General features: G+C 40.5%; 1 protein-coding gene across 1 annotated transcript in view; it reads left to right on the top strand.

The window, feature by feature from the left end:
* The first annotated feature begins 317 nt into the window (after positions 1-317).
* Positions 318-15,335, top strand: part of HSF5 (heat shock transcription factor 5) — a 42,668-nt gene continuing 27,650 nt past the window's right edge. Inside the window, exons 1-2 of the mRNA XM_028109037.1 lie at positions 318-921; positions 7,197-7,571. Of these exons, the coding sequence (XP_027964838.1) occupies positions 318-921; positions 7,197-7,571 (979 nt within the window). The remainder of the gene's footprint in view (positions 922-7,196; positions 7,572-15,335) is intronic.

Genomic DNA, 15,335 nt, shown 5'->3' with positions numbered 1-15,335 from the left:
TGCAGCGGCCGCTCCCCACGCTGCTGCACGCGGCCGGGCTCCACGCGGCGTCGTCTGGCGGGCCGGGCGGCGCGGCGTCCAGGGGGCGGGTCGGCTCACGCCACATTCCGCCGCGCGGCGGGAACTCGAGGCCCCATTGGCCGCGCTGCAAGGCGCGGCGGGGGCTTGTGCGCCAACGGTCCCAGGGTCCGCGGCGGCCAGGCGCAGGCAGCAGGGGGGGCAGGGCGCAGCGAAGGCCGGGCGGGGTGGGGGGGGATCGAGAACGGGGTGGGAGAGCCAGGCTCGGCGGGGCGAGTCCCAGTGCCCAGGCGGGGGCGATGGAGGAGGCGCTGCTCTCCACCCCCATCAACCCCAACAACTTCCCCGCCAAGCTGTGGCGGTTGGTGAACAGTCCCCGGTACCGCTCGATACGCTGGGACGGCCGTGGCGAGGGGCTGCTTATCGACCAGCCGCTCTTCGAGGCCGAGCTGCTCAGCCCGCCCGGGGCAGGGACCGGGGGTGGCGGCGTGGGCGGCGTGGGGGGCGCCGGGGCCGAGCCCGAACTCTTCAAAACCACCAACTTCACCAGCTTCATCCGCCAGCTCAACCTCTACGGCTTCCGCAAGGTGGTGCTGGGCGGGCCGGGCGCTGCGGGGCCCGGGCCGGGGCCAGGGGGTGGCGGGCCGGCGGGCGACGGGCCGCTCCACCACTTCCACAGCCCGCACTTCCGCCGCGACCAGCCGCAGCTGCTCGTGCACCTCAAGAGGCTCACCAGCGCCAACAAGGCCAAGCTGGCGGCCGGCCTGGAGGTGCCCTGCCGGCCGCCCAACCGCTTCCAGAGGCTCCTCATCACGTCGGCCTCGGCCTCGGCCTCGGCCTCCACCTCCCCGCTGCAGCACCAGGAGCCGCCGCCGCCCGCGGGGCCCCGGCCCGAGCCACACGGTGAGTCCTCGCCCGCGGCAGGGCACATGGGGCACCAGGGAGCAACCGCCACTTCCGAGGGCGTTTCGCACATCCTCCCCTGCGAGGTGATCCGCTTGCTGCTGTGCTTCCCGAGAAATACGCCACGTCACCTCCACCGTTTCCAGCACCCCTTTCCGCCAGTACCTCCCCTGGAAAGAGGCCATAAGCATTGAGTCCCTTCTGGTTAGTTGTCCACTGGCGGCCAGAGGGACCCCTGCCGTAGGCTTTCGCTCTTCCCGGCCCCTCTGGAACTCCAGACCTCCATGGCCATTTACCTTCTTGAGACCCTTACCTTACCTTGAGCGCCTAGAGTCAAGTAGCACTAGGTCAGGAAGAAACACCGAAGGGTCTCTGCTCTAATGTGAAGCAAAACAGAGTTACTGTAGAGGGTGCGAATATGATGGTCAAGGTAGGAAGGAACAGAGTCACAGCCACAAAAACTTAGAACGTTTATACCGACCGAGGGAAAGTGAACAAGGTACCTTGGGTGGAAGTGTGTCCTTGAAGGGACAGGCCGTCTTCCACCCCTCAGACACATCTAAGAAATCTTACAAGAGGTGTCCTGACACTAATCATGTTCTAGGTTTAAGGAATGGATAGAAAGGTCGACATTGTTTATATATCTTAAGAGCAAAAACATAGGAATATATTTAATTGTTTATAAGATACTGTTCCTGCATACAATGAATTGGCTAAACATCTCTTTCATTGTAACTAATTAGAGCTGATGTTTACTGAAGGTGTTATGGTTAGGCAAACATAAGGCAAAAATGGTGTTCTTTACTGTCAAGTTGCAGTTTATTTTACTTTTTTTTAAAGATTTTATTTATTCATTTGTGAGAGAGACAGAGAGAGAACAAACAGGGGGAGAGGCAGAGGCAGAGGGTGAAGCAAAGCAGACTCCCTGCCGAGCAGGGAGCCGGATGCGGGACTCGATCCCAGGGACTCGATCCCAGGACCCTGGGATCATGACCTGAGCCGAAGGCAGATGCTTAACCATCTGAGCCACCCAGGCACCCTGTCAAGTTGTAGTTTAAAAAGAATTTTGGAAAGTTCACATTTACAGTCTTTGAATCTTTCACTCTACACCTTTCAGTATTGAAAGAACTTTCTGTAACTGTGTATTTACGAAAAGCTCAAAAATTCTCTGTGGTAGAAAATTATTTTATCAACTTGATTTCTGGTGCTCTTCCCCCTCTTCTGGGAAGGTGAGGGTGGCAATATTCCTTCTCTCTGTGTAAAGAGTCCATGATATGAGGCAGTATTCCAAGAGAGCAACTGGATATAATAATGAGAATTGATTCTTTGCCTTCAGTAGAAACATTTTCACCATGTTAATTTGGATTTAACATAATGTGTAAGGATTATTTTTCAGGTATGGGAAACTTTAAAAAATATACAAACAAAAGTAGCACTTTGTTCAGTTTAACCTCAGCCAAGGGTTATGAATGAGGCAGCATTTTGTTCATTTGGAATTTAGAAGATAAGGGATTATAAGCTTGTGTGTCTGTGGAGTTTAGAAGATAAGGGATTAGGTTAGAGTTCTAGTAACAAGATGGAAAAATAGCAGTGGCCTAGGAATGTTCTAAAGGAATTCTAAAGGAATATTAAGCTGCTTCCATGTGATGGCATTTGATTTTGGTGGGGTATTGAATGGGGAAAGGCAGTGGAGATAATACCATGGCATACATTTGGCAGAATCTCTGGCATGGATGTTTGTTTTTCAGGTTGTGTATCTGGTGGGCATAAGGAGAAAAGACTGGGAAGTGTGTTCTTGGGAGAAATAGGATAACCACTTCAAACAGAGAAACCTATACGTGCATACATAAAAAGAGGATCTTGCTCACTTTTTTCACCTCTCTGACTTTCTTTTTCCCTCACCTATGTTAAACCCAGTTGTATTCTAAGGATAGAGTCCATTTTATTTTCTTTGATTTTTATTTATTTATTTTAAAATATTTTTGTTTATATGAGAGCAAGCACAGGTGGGGGGAGGGGCATGAGAGAGCACAAGGTGGGGGAAGGGCAAAGGAAGAGGGAGAGGCAGACTCCCTGCTGAGCAGTGAGCCCAGCACCAGGCTCTCCGTCCCAGGACCCTGTGGTCATGACCGGAGCTGAAGGCAGACACATAACCAACTGAGCCACCCAGGCGCCCCGGGTAGAGTCCATTTTTTTTTTTTTTTAAGATTTTATTTATTTATTTGACAGAGCAGAAGCAGGGGGAGCAGCAGAAGGGGAGGGAGAAGCGGGCCTCCCGCGGAGCGGGGAGCCCGATGCGGGGCTCGATTCCAGGACCCCGGGATTATGACCTGAGCCGAAGGCAGATGCCTAACGACTGAGCCACCCAGGCGCCCCAATAGAGTCCATTTTAATTAAAGAAATACAGGGGCTGCCTGTGGTCTCATTGTCTTCACTTATAGTTCAGTTGGGTGGCATTTTAAAGATTTTTTCTTTAAAGATTTTATTTATTTATTTGACAAGAGAGAGACACAGCGAGAGAGGGAACACAAGCAGGGGGAGAGGGAGAAGCAGGCTTCCCACAGAGCAGGGAGCCTGATGCGGGGCTCCATCCCAGGACCCTGGGATCATGACCTGAGCCAAAGGCAGATGCTTAACGACTGAGCCACCCAGGCGCCCCCATTTTAAAGATTATTGAATAACAAATTTAATTCATACTTTTGCTTTATCAATAATACATCAATCCACATATAACTAGATCATTGTAGTTTTCATGCATTTACTATTTTTTACTGTCCTGCCTGTTGGTATGTGCAGAAGATCTGTCATTTGTGGATTGTCTATACCATAGGCTTGATTCACTAAGGAATTGTGTTACTGGTGTGGGTGGGATGTAATTCTAAGTTCAAGAATACTACTGGGCCAACTTTGCTTTAATTCTGTGCTCTAAGCCCTTGGCTCTTCTGTTTGTCTTTACATATTTTTTTTTTTACGTAATTTTTATTCATCTTGAATCTTTCATTAGTTTATGCCTGACTATACTGTTGCTTCTTAGTTTCCACTTTGTTTACTGTGTTCTACTTCAGCTTATGATTTGAATACTTCTGTCTTTTTTTTTTTTTAACAATAGAATCCTTTAAGTACCTGTTTCTCTTATCAAGATCCATTGAACTAACTGTCTTGTTCACCTTTCAGGAATGTACTTGATAAGAAATGTGAAGACCACATGTTTTTCCTTTTTTTTTTTTGGTCCACTTTTGTTATTTTGCACTTAAGTGGCAATTTATTTTACAATATTTGTTAACAGTATTTGTTAAAACTTTCTAAACTAAGTAACAAATGTGAGCAATAGTAGATAATCCGTTTTGGCCTGGGGATACCAAGCTCACAGGAAGCAAGTTTTTCCTGGGAATTGATTAACTCAGATTCTTCTATATAGAAGGAATAGGATCTTTAAGAACAGAAATCCATCCTGCCTTGCATTTCCAGAGTTCTGGATTTGAACTTTGCTAACTATGTCTTGAAGATGTTCTGAAAACCTATAGATGATATTCTGTGAAGCTGGTCAGAATAGAACCCTATGAGATAACCCTTAACAGTAAATAAGAGCTGAACATGTTTTAGTTCTTTATTTAAAAAAAACAAATGAAAAGGAATGCCCTTCTAATCCTGTCCGCATTCTTATGTTAGCAGCATCTAAAAATCTATAAGTATTTAGCAATCAGAGTTTATTGTGATAGAGATAGAATTTATATTTTCATTTGAGAAATCAAAGTAGAGAATTCTTTAATTAGCTGCTTAAGTTGTTGACAATCTGCAAATTCATTAATAGCTTAACTCTAAAGAAGGTAGAAGAAGGGTTAGCTATTGCACACTGTAGCAATATGTAGTTTTAGCATGTGAAGCATCCAAGGAAGAATCAAGTGGTGGGTAGTTTTAGACCTCAGAAACAGCTGTTGTAAAGAGCAAAAAATGTTTCTTTAGGTCTTAAAGGATTGCACTGGTAGTTCAAAGTGTGTATACGTATGGAATTGTTAGATACCATTAAAACTATTTTTTTGTACTTTAGAGGAAAAGAGGAAAAGCAGTTTTTAAGAGGTGATATCATTTGAATACATTCAATCTTCTGAACTAAGATTTTTTTCTCTGTTAGATTTAGACCTCTTGATTTCCAGGGCTCTAGAATTTGTATGTATATATGAATGTATATATTTGTTTTTGGCATTAATGCTTTATTCCTTTTAAATTTTTTATCATTTTTTAAGAGTTTAAGAAAATTGAATTGAATCAGGCAGTGCCAAACCAGAAGTGGTTAGGAGTACTCTTAATGCTTTAATTTAATTTAATTTAATTTTTAAGAAGATTTTATTCATTTATTTGTCAGAGAGAGTGCAGGAGAGCACTAACAGTAGGAGTGGCAGAGGGAGAGGGAGAAGCAGGCCAAGCCCCGACGGGTTGGGGGATCAACCCCAGGACTCTGGGATCATGACCTGAACCGAAGGCAGTTGCTTAGCCAACTGAGCCATGCAGGCGCCCCTATTTTATTTTTGAGAGAGAGAGAGACTGAGTGGAGTGGAGGTGCAGAGGGAGAGAAAGAATTTTTTTTAAGATTTTTTTAAATTTATTCATTTGAGACTGAGAGCGCGTGCGCATGAGCACGAGCAGGGGAGAGAGGCAGAGGGAGAGGGAAAAACAGACTTCTCGCTGAGCCTGGAGCCCGACTAGGGGCTCAGTCCCAGGACCTGGAGATCATGACCTGAGCTGAAGGCAGACGCTTAACCATCTGAGCCATCCAGGTGCCCCGAGAGAGAGAGAGAATCCTAAGCAGGCTCCACACAGGCACAGAGCCCCACGTGGGGCTCCATCTCAGGACATTATGACCTGAGCCAAAATCAAGAGTCAGATGCTTAACCAACTGAGCCACCCCGGTGTCCCCTAATGTTTTATTCTTTAGAGGAAATTAAACACCAAAGAAATAGAATGAAAGATGTATAACATGTTGAATGGGATTACAGTTTAAATATTTGGAAAAGTAGGTTTTTGAGTGCCATCTTTTACCATGTAGTTTAACAGATGAGTAGCACATAAATTAGACTTTTCCCCTGTTTTATAGATTAGTTTAATAAAGCAAATTGAAAGGAATTTGTGAACCACATGATTTAATACATGATGTCTTCCTGGAAATAAATTAGCCTAGCTTTATGTTCAAGAATTGCAGTCTGGGGCGCCTGGGTGGCTCAGTTGGTTGGGCGACTGCCTTTGGCTCGGGTCATGATCCTGGAGTCCCGGGATCAAGTCCCGCATCGGGCTCCCCGCTCAGCGGGGGTCTGCTTCTCCCTCTGACCCTACCCCCTCTCATGTGCTTGCTCTCTCTCTCATTCTCTCTCTCAAATAAATAAAATCTTTAAAAAAAAAAAAGAATTACAGTCTGAAAAATAAGTTCAGTTTGCAACATGTATATTTTCTTTTTCTCTTTATATAGTATTGCCCTTTGTCTGTCTTCATCATCTCCACTTCTTAATTCCTTTCTACCTTACTAGATAAGAGAAAGCAAATATCAGAATCTTTGGGCCTGAGTATGTGGATTTTTAACAAACTCTCTAGGTGATTTCAGATGTAGTAAATCAGTGTTTGAGAGTTACTGATATCTAGGAAGGGACTCTACTAGAGATCCTCTGAAGAAAAAGACCATGGAAAAGTGTTGATTAATTTAAGAAAGGAAGAAGAGAACTGAGTTAAAGTTTTCAAGCCTGACTTTTCTGCAAAGATGATCATAAAAAAAAAAATTGAAGGGGAGTAAAGAACATTAACTTTCTTTTTGGTTTGTGTTATAGTTCTTGTTTGATCTACACTTATTTATTTTATATATACAGTTGAGTGTTTACTTTCATGCCTATTATTAAGGTTTCTAAATGATTTGAAAGACTGAATGGAATTTCTAAAACTTCTAGGAAGTAGCTTACAGATTGGAAAAATCTGGGTCAATCAGTTGAGGTAAAAAAAGGTAAGATGACTGAATCGTCTATAAAAGGCTTTGAACAGTGAATTTGACTTAATAATAGAGTTTGGCTACTTTGTCTCTTATGACAGTAATATTGAGAACCAAGCAAAAGTTTGATTATTTTTTTAGCATTGTATGTGTATTCTGGATTCTGAACTTGTTTTTACCAGAACTAAATTTCTGTTGTGTTAAAAATGGCTGAGAATTCAACATATTCATATTTTGTGATTTTTGGTTTACTACATCCAGTGGTATAATGTAAAATTAGTAAATGTGTTCTTCCTTTTTTACGCAGGACCAGTGGCTGTAGGACAATTCCACCGGTCATTCCGGCGAGATAGTTTGTCTCCTTACTCCTACGTATCGACTTCATCCCACAACCACAGTACTTTCCCTCTGAAAGGTTTAGATCGGACCCCGATGCCTCCTAGAACATGGCAGAACTCCCTTGGAATGCACCCAGGACAAGTGGAAACGTCTCCCACTTTTTCAGATAAAGGGGTTCCATTTCCTGTACTGCAGAGGTTTCCAACTGAGGTTACCTATACTCTGCAGCCAAGCGCCACATCCGTACACGTTCAACAAGGTCCTCAAACAATGGTCAGCAACTCCCAAAAATATAGTAACTACACACCCTCAGCGCAGTACTCCCAAGCCTACTATCCAACAGGTATGAGAAATTCAAGTTCAGTGGCTTCTCTTAAAGTACTTTATAATGAACATTTATATTTTTAATGCATTTCTGCATGCTTAAAAATAGGAATATGCACCTAAGAAATGTCAAAGATTTCTGATGAGGGCATATTTTTAAGCAATATATAAAATTTCATTGTGTTCTTAAGGATTGTGAAAATTCTGTTGGGTACGTAAAAGTATATGTTTTTAGTATCTTTTAACTTTTGTATCTTTTAAATGTGTCCTAGTAATGAAATTAGGATGTGGTACATTGGGACCTTGTTTTAACTTTGCTGTTGGTGCAGTATTTTGTTTCTTTTCTTTAAAAAAAAATTATATACATATTATAGTTGACCCTTGAACAATGCAGGATTGGGGTGCTAACCCCCATGCAGTTGAAAATCTGTGTATAACTGTTTTTTTTAAAGATTTTATTTATTTATTTGACAGAGAGAGACACAGTGAGAGAGGGAACACAAGCAGGGGGAGTGGGAGAGGGAGAAGCAGGTTTCCCGCCGAGCAGGGAGCCCGATGCGGGGCTCGATCCCAGGACCCTGGGACCACGACCTGAGCCGAAGGGAGATGCTTAACGACTGAACCACCCAAGCACCCCCGTGTATAACTTTTGACTGCCCCAGAATTTAACTACTAATTACCTATTGTTGACTGGAAGCCTTGCCTAAGATGACATAAAGAGTTGATTAGCACATAGTTTGTATGTTATATGTAGTATATACTGTATTCTTACAATAAGCTAGAGAAAAGAAAATGTTATTAAGAAAATCATAAGAAAAAATGCATTTACAATACTGTACTGTATCAAAAAAATCCACATGTAAGTGGACCCACATAGTTCAAACTCATGTTCTAGGGTCAACTGTATATACTGTATTTTTTAATATTATAGGTGAGATTACCTCATAATGAAATCATTTTAGTATCTCAGTAATGAAGTTTAATAAAAGAACACATTATCTCTTAAAACTAAATTATATTCTTTTAGTAAAAACGTGATGGTGTGATTTGACAGTGCGGTCCCTTCAGTGTTAATCCCAGCCAACTAAGAAGTGCAGAGTAGGAGTAGCAGAGAAGAGAACCTGACAATGATAACTGACCTAGAGCTCAGCCAAGGGCATTGAAGATACACTGTAGATCTCAAGCCACTAATCGGGAATCCTTATAGTGACCATGTGTTTAGCTTCTTGTGGGGAGGGGAGTATCTTTTGGGAGGGGTACAGTTTTGCAAGATTAATAGTCTTTCCTTTCCATTCAAATGTATCTTCGATTTTGCTGGAGCACCATATAGTCACGGTGTGTTTCATCATGTAGAGTACTTTAATACTGAGTGACAAAATGGGGCAATGGAAATAAGACAAGGGTCAAGGCTTTCAGAAAAGACCAGAGAGAGAAGAAAGAGGGCATTCCTTTGTTAAGACTCTAGGAATATTAATTTTCTCAAAAATGTAGATCTGGAAGTGATATCTAGAGGTATTTTGTTAGACCATTTCTCCTAGGGAGGAGGAAATCAAGCTAAAATAAGTGGAAGGAATGTAAATTTGGTAAGGGAATGAAATAATTTGTTGACTTTTACAAGTTCTCAATCTGGTAACTTCTGTTTGTAACAGGACTATTTTCTAGCTGTATCATCCAACTGTATTCTTTTATTATTGGCTTATTGCATTCTACCTAAATATAGGTATTTATATTAAATATTTAACATTTTAATATTAAAATATTAAAATAATAAAACAAGAGTTTAAATTAGATTGGGTTTTATATATTTTTAGAACTGCTACTGTTTTGGGTAGATGGAGTTGAGAAGGAAAACGCAAAGGAAGTATATGGATTAAGGATGACTTAGCACTTTTTTTAATTTTGCCTATTAGAAATCTAAATTTTTTTTACCTTCTTATGAAGAAAAAGGTTGAAGTCTAGTATTTTTCCAGATTTTCAGCTACTTCTTTGAAAAACAAAAATATCTGTGTGATCTTTAAAAATAGAAGATGACTAAATTCATGTTAGAAGTTTTAGATCTTATGTATAGCAACAAATAGGGTCAGATTTTTATTGGTGAATAGTTTAATTCAACATTTTATTTTTTATTTGTAAAGATTTTATTTATTTGACAGAGACACAGCGAGAGAGGGAACACAAGCAGGGGGAGCGGGAGAAGCAGGCTTCCCACCAAGCAGGGAGCCCGACGTGGGGCTTGATCCCAGGACCCTGGGACCATGACCTGAGCCTAAGGCAGACGCTTAACGACTGAGCTACCCAGGCGCCCCCAATTCAACATTTTAATAAACAGATTAGACATTACTATCTAAATGATAACTTCAGCTCCATTCCGGGTATGCATAGAATGTATATACACACATAGAGATAGTCTGTGTCTTCCTTACACTTGCTTTACATTCTGTAGCCCATCAGCTGGATAATACTGCTACCCCCCTTTCTTTTACCAGTAAGTGTTTCTCTCTCCTTTCCTAAACTCCTTCCAAAGCCCCCTCCTCAAACTACTAAAGACTCAGAAGCTTCTGGGGAGTTTAAATTTGGAAGGACTGCAGCAAGAGAGATGTAGAAAGGTGCTTAACCTTCCAATTTGTAATTTTGGAGGCATTTTCCCATGGACATATTAGGGTGGTTTAGGAGCCAAATTAGCCTATGTGATGATGTTTCTACAGGAAAATGTATTTCAAGTTCCAGACAATCCTCTCGGAAACACTTGGTTCCAAATTTTATGAGAACCACTTATGTATTATGTACTAGAAAACACTACAAATAGTTAATATTATTCATTCATTATAGAAATACTACTTGTTAAATTATTATAATTCAGGATATGTTATTTTAAAAATATTTTATGTTAGCTTGGATATAAAATTATAAATTAAAAATTGTCTCCAAGAGTTCAAGGTAAGGACGAGGAGAGAGACATTAAAAGAACAAGTAAGTGCTGCTGATGTTTTGATAGCTTACAGGGCATGTGAAATAGAATCTTATGTTATCTGAATTTTTGTTTTGTCTCCTTTAATAGGGATAATTGAAATGACTATAATGTTTCTGAGTTTATGAGAATAAGAAATGTCATGATCTCATGATGACATCTAATACATAGAGTAGGTCTGTGATATAGTGTAATAAGCAAAACTGCTTTGAAGATTCTGAAGTACTATATAAATAAAAGGTTGTATTGTTAAATACAAAAGACTTGCTATGGAAAAGAAAGTGCCATAAAAATACTGTAGAAGAATTTGATCCCTCCAAATTTTAGGTGAAGGAAGCAAAAAGTAGTGAGCAGTTTAACCAATATTTAGTGAGTACCTCTTTATGAAGAGCATTACAAATGACTTTTCCAAAGTTCAATAGAATATCCTTCTCAGAGGCAGGGTAATAATCACTCCCAAATCCAGCTCTTAAAGTAATAATGAAGTAACTAATTTTGGAATAATGGCCATACTTGAATCTTTTTGAAGGATTCGAGGTTTGGATCAAATTTTAGTAAACAGCAACACCTGACTTCATTTAAAAAATTATATTGACAATAAATTTGGATCTGGTCTTCAAATAATATAACCAGTAAATTTTGAATGTTGTAATATTTTATAAATCAATTTCTCTAGTAAAGCCAAAGATCGAGACTGGAAAATTGCTGGCAGACAGACTCGTAAAATGACTCATCTGAATCTGTGCTTACATTCGTCATTCCTCTCTTGAAGTGCCTGTTTTCTTTGCCTGGCTCACTACATTCTTTCCGCTCTTATCACTCCTTCAAAGACAAAATGTTGGAGATCCAGTATTGATTGACTCTTTTTAGTCTTGTTTTATCTTGGGTTCATTTTTTTCCCTCTGATGTTATTTATATAGCAGTCACTATGACCAAGCATTGTTCTGAGTATTTTCCAAATACCAATTCATTTAATCCTCATGACAACCTTACAAGATTAGAAATGTAATTATCCTCATTTTATAAGTTAGGAAACTGAAACACAACTAGTCAGAGGCAAGGCTGGGGAACAGACCCAGGCAAACTGACTCAGGAGTCCATTCTTTGGTCATTGCGCTCTGTTACCTGCCTGCCTCTCGTACAGAGAGAGACTTTTTGTTTTATCTTTTGAGAGACTCTTGCTGTCTCCTTCCTGGAGTTAGTTACTCCCAGAAAGGAGAGACAACAGAAAATGATGGAGGGACCTACCCTTCTATGCTGCTGGTGGCCGTGGGACTACCCTGGATTATTGACTCATCCTACCCAAGCAGGGAGAACATACTCCCATCTGCTAGAGTGGGGGCCTAGCTTGGGGCCTCTGAGGAGTGGGGCTGCCTCTAATTCATTTCTGTATACCCTTCTACCTAGCATGGTGCTCGGCTATTATGATTCCCTAGTAAATAGTGTATTGAATGGAATGAAATAATTCTAGTGTCAGCTTTGTAGTTAATCATTTAACCTGATCTTCAGGGGATTATTTCATGACACTCCCCCTCAATTTCCCTTCCTATAAAGTGGCAATAGTAGTTCAGGTCAGGGATTAAATGAATTTAATGTATGTGAATAGACTTTATAAAATATAAAACACTATTTACATAGAAAGGAGAAAATATTTTAAAAGCTGTTTTTCAAATGAAACTACATATTAACATCCTAAAGTCTAAAAACAGTAATTTGTTAAGAATATACAACTTCTGCAAGGTACATATGATGCTTTTTATTTTTTATTGAAAAAATACATATTGTATCATTATTTAAAAAAATTTTTTTGACTTGAATCTTGGACAAAAAGAATTACTTATTATTGTGGGGTTTTGTTGTTGTTGTCGTTGTTGTTGTTTTTAAAGTAGGTTCCATGCCCAGCATGGAGCCCAGCGTGGAGCCCAGTGTGGAGCTTGAACTCACAACCCTGAGATGGAGAGCTGAGCTGAGATCAAGAGTCGGACGCTTAACTGACTGAGCCACCCAGGCGCCCCTATTATTGTTTTAAAGTACATTTAAATTCTCGGGGCGCCTGAATAGCTCAGTTGTTAAGCGTCTACCTTCGGCTCAGGTCATGATCCCAGGGTCCTGGAATCAAGACCCGCATCAGGCTCTCTGCTCAGTGGGGAGCCTGCTTCTCTCTGCCACCCACCCACCGACCCATCTACCCCCCACTCATGCTTATGCTCTCTGTCTCTCTCTCTCTCTGAAATAAATACATAAAATCTTTTAAAAAACAAAAAAGTACTGGGGGGCGCCTGGGTGGCTCAGTGGTTAAGCGTCTGCCTTCGGCTCAGGTCACAATCCCAGAGTCCTGGGATCAAGCCCTGCATCGGGCTCCCTGCTCGGCAGGAAGCCTGCTTCTCCCTTTCCCACTCCCCTGCTTGTGTTCCCTCTCTCTCTGTCTCTCTCTCTCTGTCAAATAAATAAATAAAATCTTTAAAAAAAAAAAGTACATTTAAATTCTAAAGATTTTATTTTTAGGCTTTTAATTTTATATAGTGTACATCAACACATACAGCACCTGGAGTTATAAGAGCTTTCCAGTGCTGTCGTTCTTGCACTCAGGTAGCCTCTATTGTCAAGTTTCTTTGAAAAGGCCTGATTTTGTTCTTATGGAAAGAGGGACAGGAAGTTCTCTTTAGCTGCCAGAAGAAACTAAACAAAAGCACAATTATATTTGTCTTTCTTTTTATTGAGGTGAAATATAAATAACATAGAGTTTACCACTTTAACCATTTTTAAGTCTACAGTCCTGTGGCGTTAAGTCCATTTACATTGTTGTACTAGCATTACCACCTTCCATCTTCTGAACTTTTTCATCTTCCCCGACTGAGACTCCATACCCATTAAACACTAACTTCACATTCCCCGTCCCCCCCAGCTCCTGGCAACCACCATTCTGCTTTCTGTCTCTGTGAATTTGACAACTCTCTGAAACTCATGTATGAGGAATCATACAATATTTACCCTTTTGTGATTGGCTTATTTCATTAAGCATACTGTTTTCAAGGTTCATTGATACTGTAGCATGGGTCAAAATTTCCTTATTTTTTAATGCTGAGTAATTTTCCATTGTATGTATGTACCACATTTTATTTATCCATTCATCCATTGATAGACCCTGGGTTGCTTCCACCTTTTGGCTGTTGTGAACAATGCTGCTGTGAACATGGATGCACAAATACATATATATATATATATATATATATATATATTTGAGGGCCTGCCTTCACTTTTTTTGGGTATATGCCCAGAAGATCTTTACCCTACTGTAAGTGAGGAAGTATTGGGGTTTTAGATGTATAGTAACTTATCTTGAAACTAAATTTACTATTAAGATGTTTTTCCTGTTGAGCATTTATGTTGGGGATTTTCTCACTGTTGTCACTGTACTGTTCTGGAGTAGATTCAAGTCTAAAACATTTTAATTATATATTTGAATTACCTCCATAGGATAAAAGAGTATGAACTTGTTTTCCTAACCTATAGTGGGAGTGAAAATTTTTACCATTAGATAACTTTTAGTGCTCCTGGATTTTTTTTTTAAAGATTTTTATTTTTATTTATTTGACACAGAGGGAGAGAGAGAGAGGGAGGGACGGGAGGGAGGGGGAGAACAAGCGCAAGTGGGGGAGGGGCAGAGGGAGAAGGGAGGAGCTCACCTCCCACTGAGCAGGGAGCCTTACAAGGGACCCTGGGATCGTGACCCGAGCAGACGCTCAACCGACTGAGCCACCCAGGCACTCCTACTCCTGGATTTTTTTAATTACCAGAATTGTTTTTTAAAATGTCATTAACTGTTATATTTACATCTGAAATAGAATTCTGTCCATTATTTCCAGTTTTTCATTCTCCGTGCAATTTAATGCCTTAAGTGAATACTGCCTTCAGGAAGACAGTGGAAGATCTTTATGCAGATGAATGTGCCTTAGGATATAGTGATAAACTTAGTTTTATAAATGGCAGTGCTTTCACAATGCTTTCATAATATAACTGGGTTAATTTGTCATATATTAAGCACGCAGTTGCATTTCTATAGCTAGGTTTTTCATATTCGGTAAATTTACTAGTATCTTACCTTGTTCTGTTTTGTTGACTGTACAAAGTCTGACTGCACTGGTAAGGAAATAGCCACTGAGGAATCTTTTTGGATTATCTATTCACGTCCCCCTTTGCAGGTAGCTTTCCACTTTCCATTTGTTATTGGAAACTTAAAAGGACATTCAGCATTTTGCTGTTTCCTTAGATATCAAATCAGCTATCAGCTATATATTAATATACTCTCTGTTGTGTATTTTACTTTATCCAAGAAATTTATTTTAAAGTATACTTTAACAACTATTTAAAATGTGTAAGCAATGGAATCAGAACAATATCAGAAAAATAAACCTAATACCTTTCATTGATTAATTTGTAACAAAATACTATTTCATGGTACTCTCATGAGTGAAAACCGGCAGCTCCTGATTGAGTCTTTTCTTGCCACTAGGGGGCTAGGTTTTCCTTAGCTGTTAAAACTCTAGAAAAATGTCTGTTGTTTTCCAGAGTTTTGGCAAACCCAGCAGACCCCTCCTTGGTGTTTTCCTTTTTGGTTTTAAGTTCTTTCCCAGGATACTTATGCTTTCAAATACTGTGGGAAATCAAATTCAAATCTAAAACATTGAAATTGTGTATGTGAATAATCTCCAAAGGTTAAAGTGTAAGAACCTGCTTACCTAACCTATATTGGAAGTGATAAGAGCATGAATTTTATGTGGCCATCTTAGTAATGTCTGGCTTTTTTAATCACTG

This window comes from Eumetopias jubatus, unplaced genomic scaffold (assembly GCF_037043125.1).
Source record: "Eumetopias jubatus isolate StellerSeaLion01/CBP00866 unplaced genomic scaffold, mEumJub1_p1.0 scaffold_10, whole genome shotgun sequence".
Classification (NCBI taxonomy): domain Eukaryota; kingdom Metazoa; phylum Chordata; class Mammalia; order Carnivora; family Otariidae; genus Eumetopias; species Eumetopias jubatus.
The sequence above is the reverse complement of the archived record's forward strand: the minus strand, read 5'-3'. Positions and strand labels throughout refer to the sequence as shown.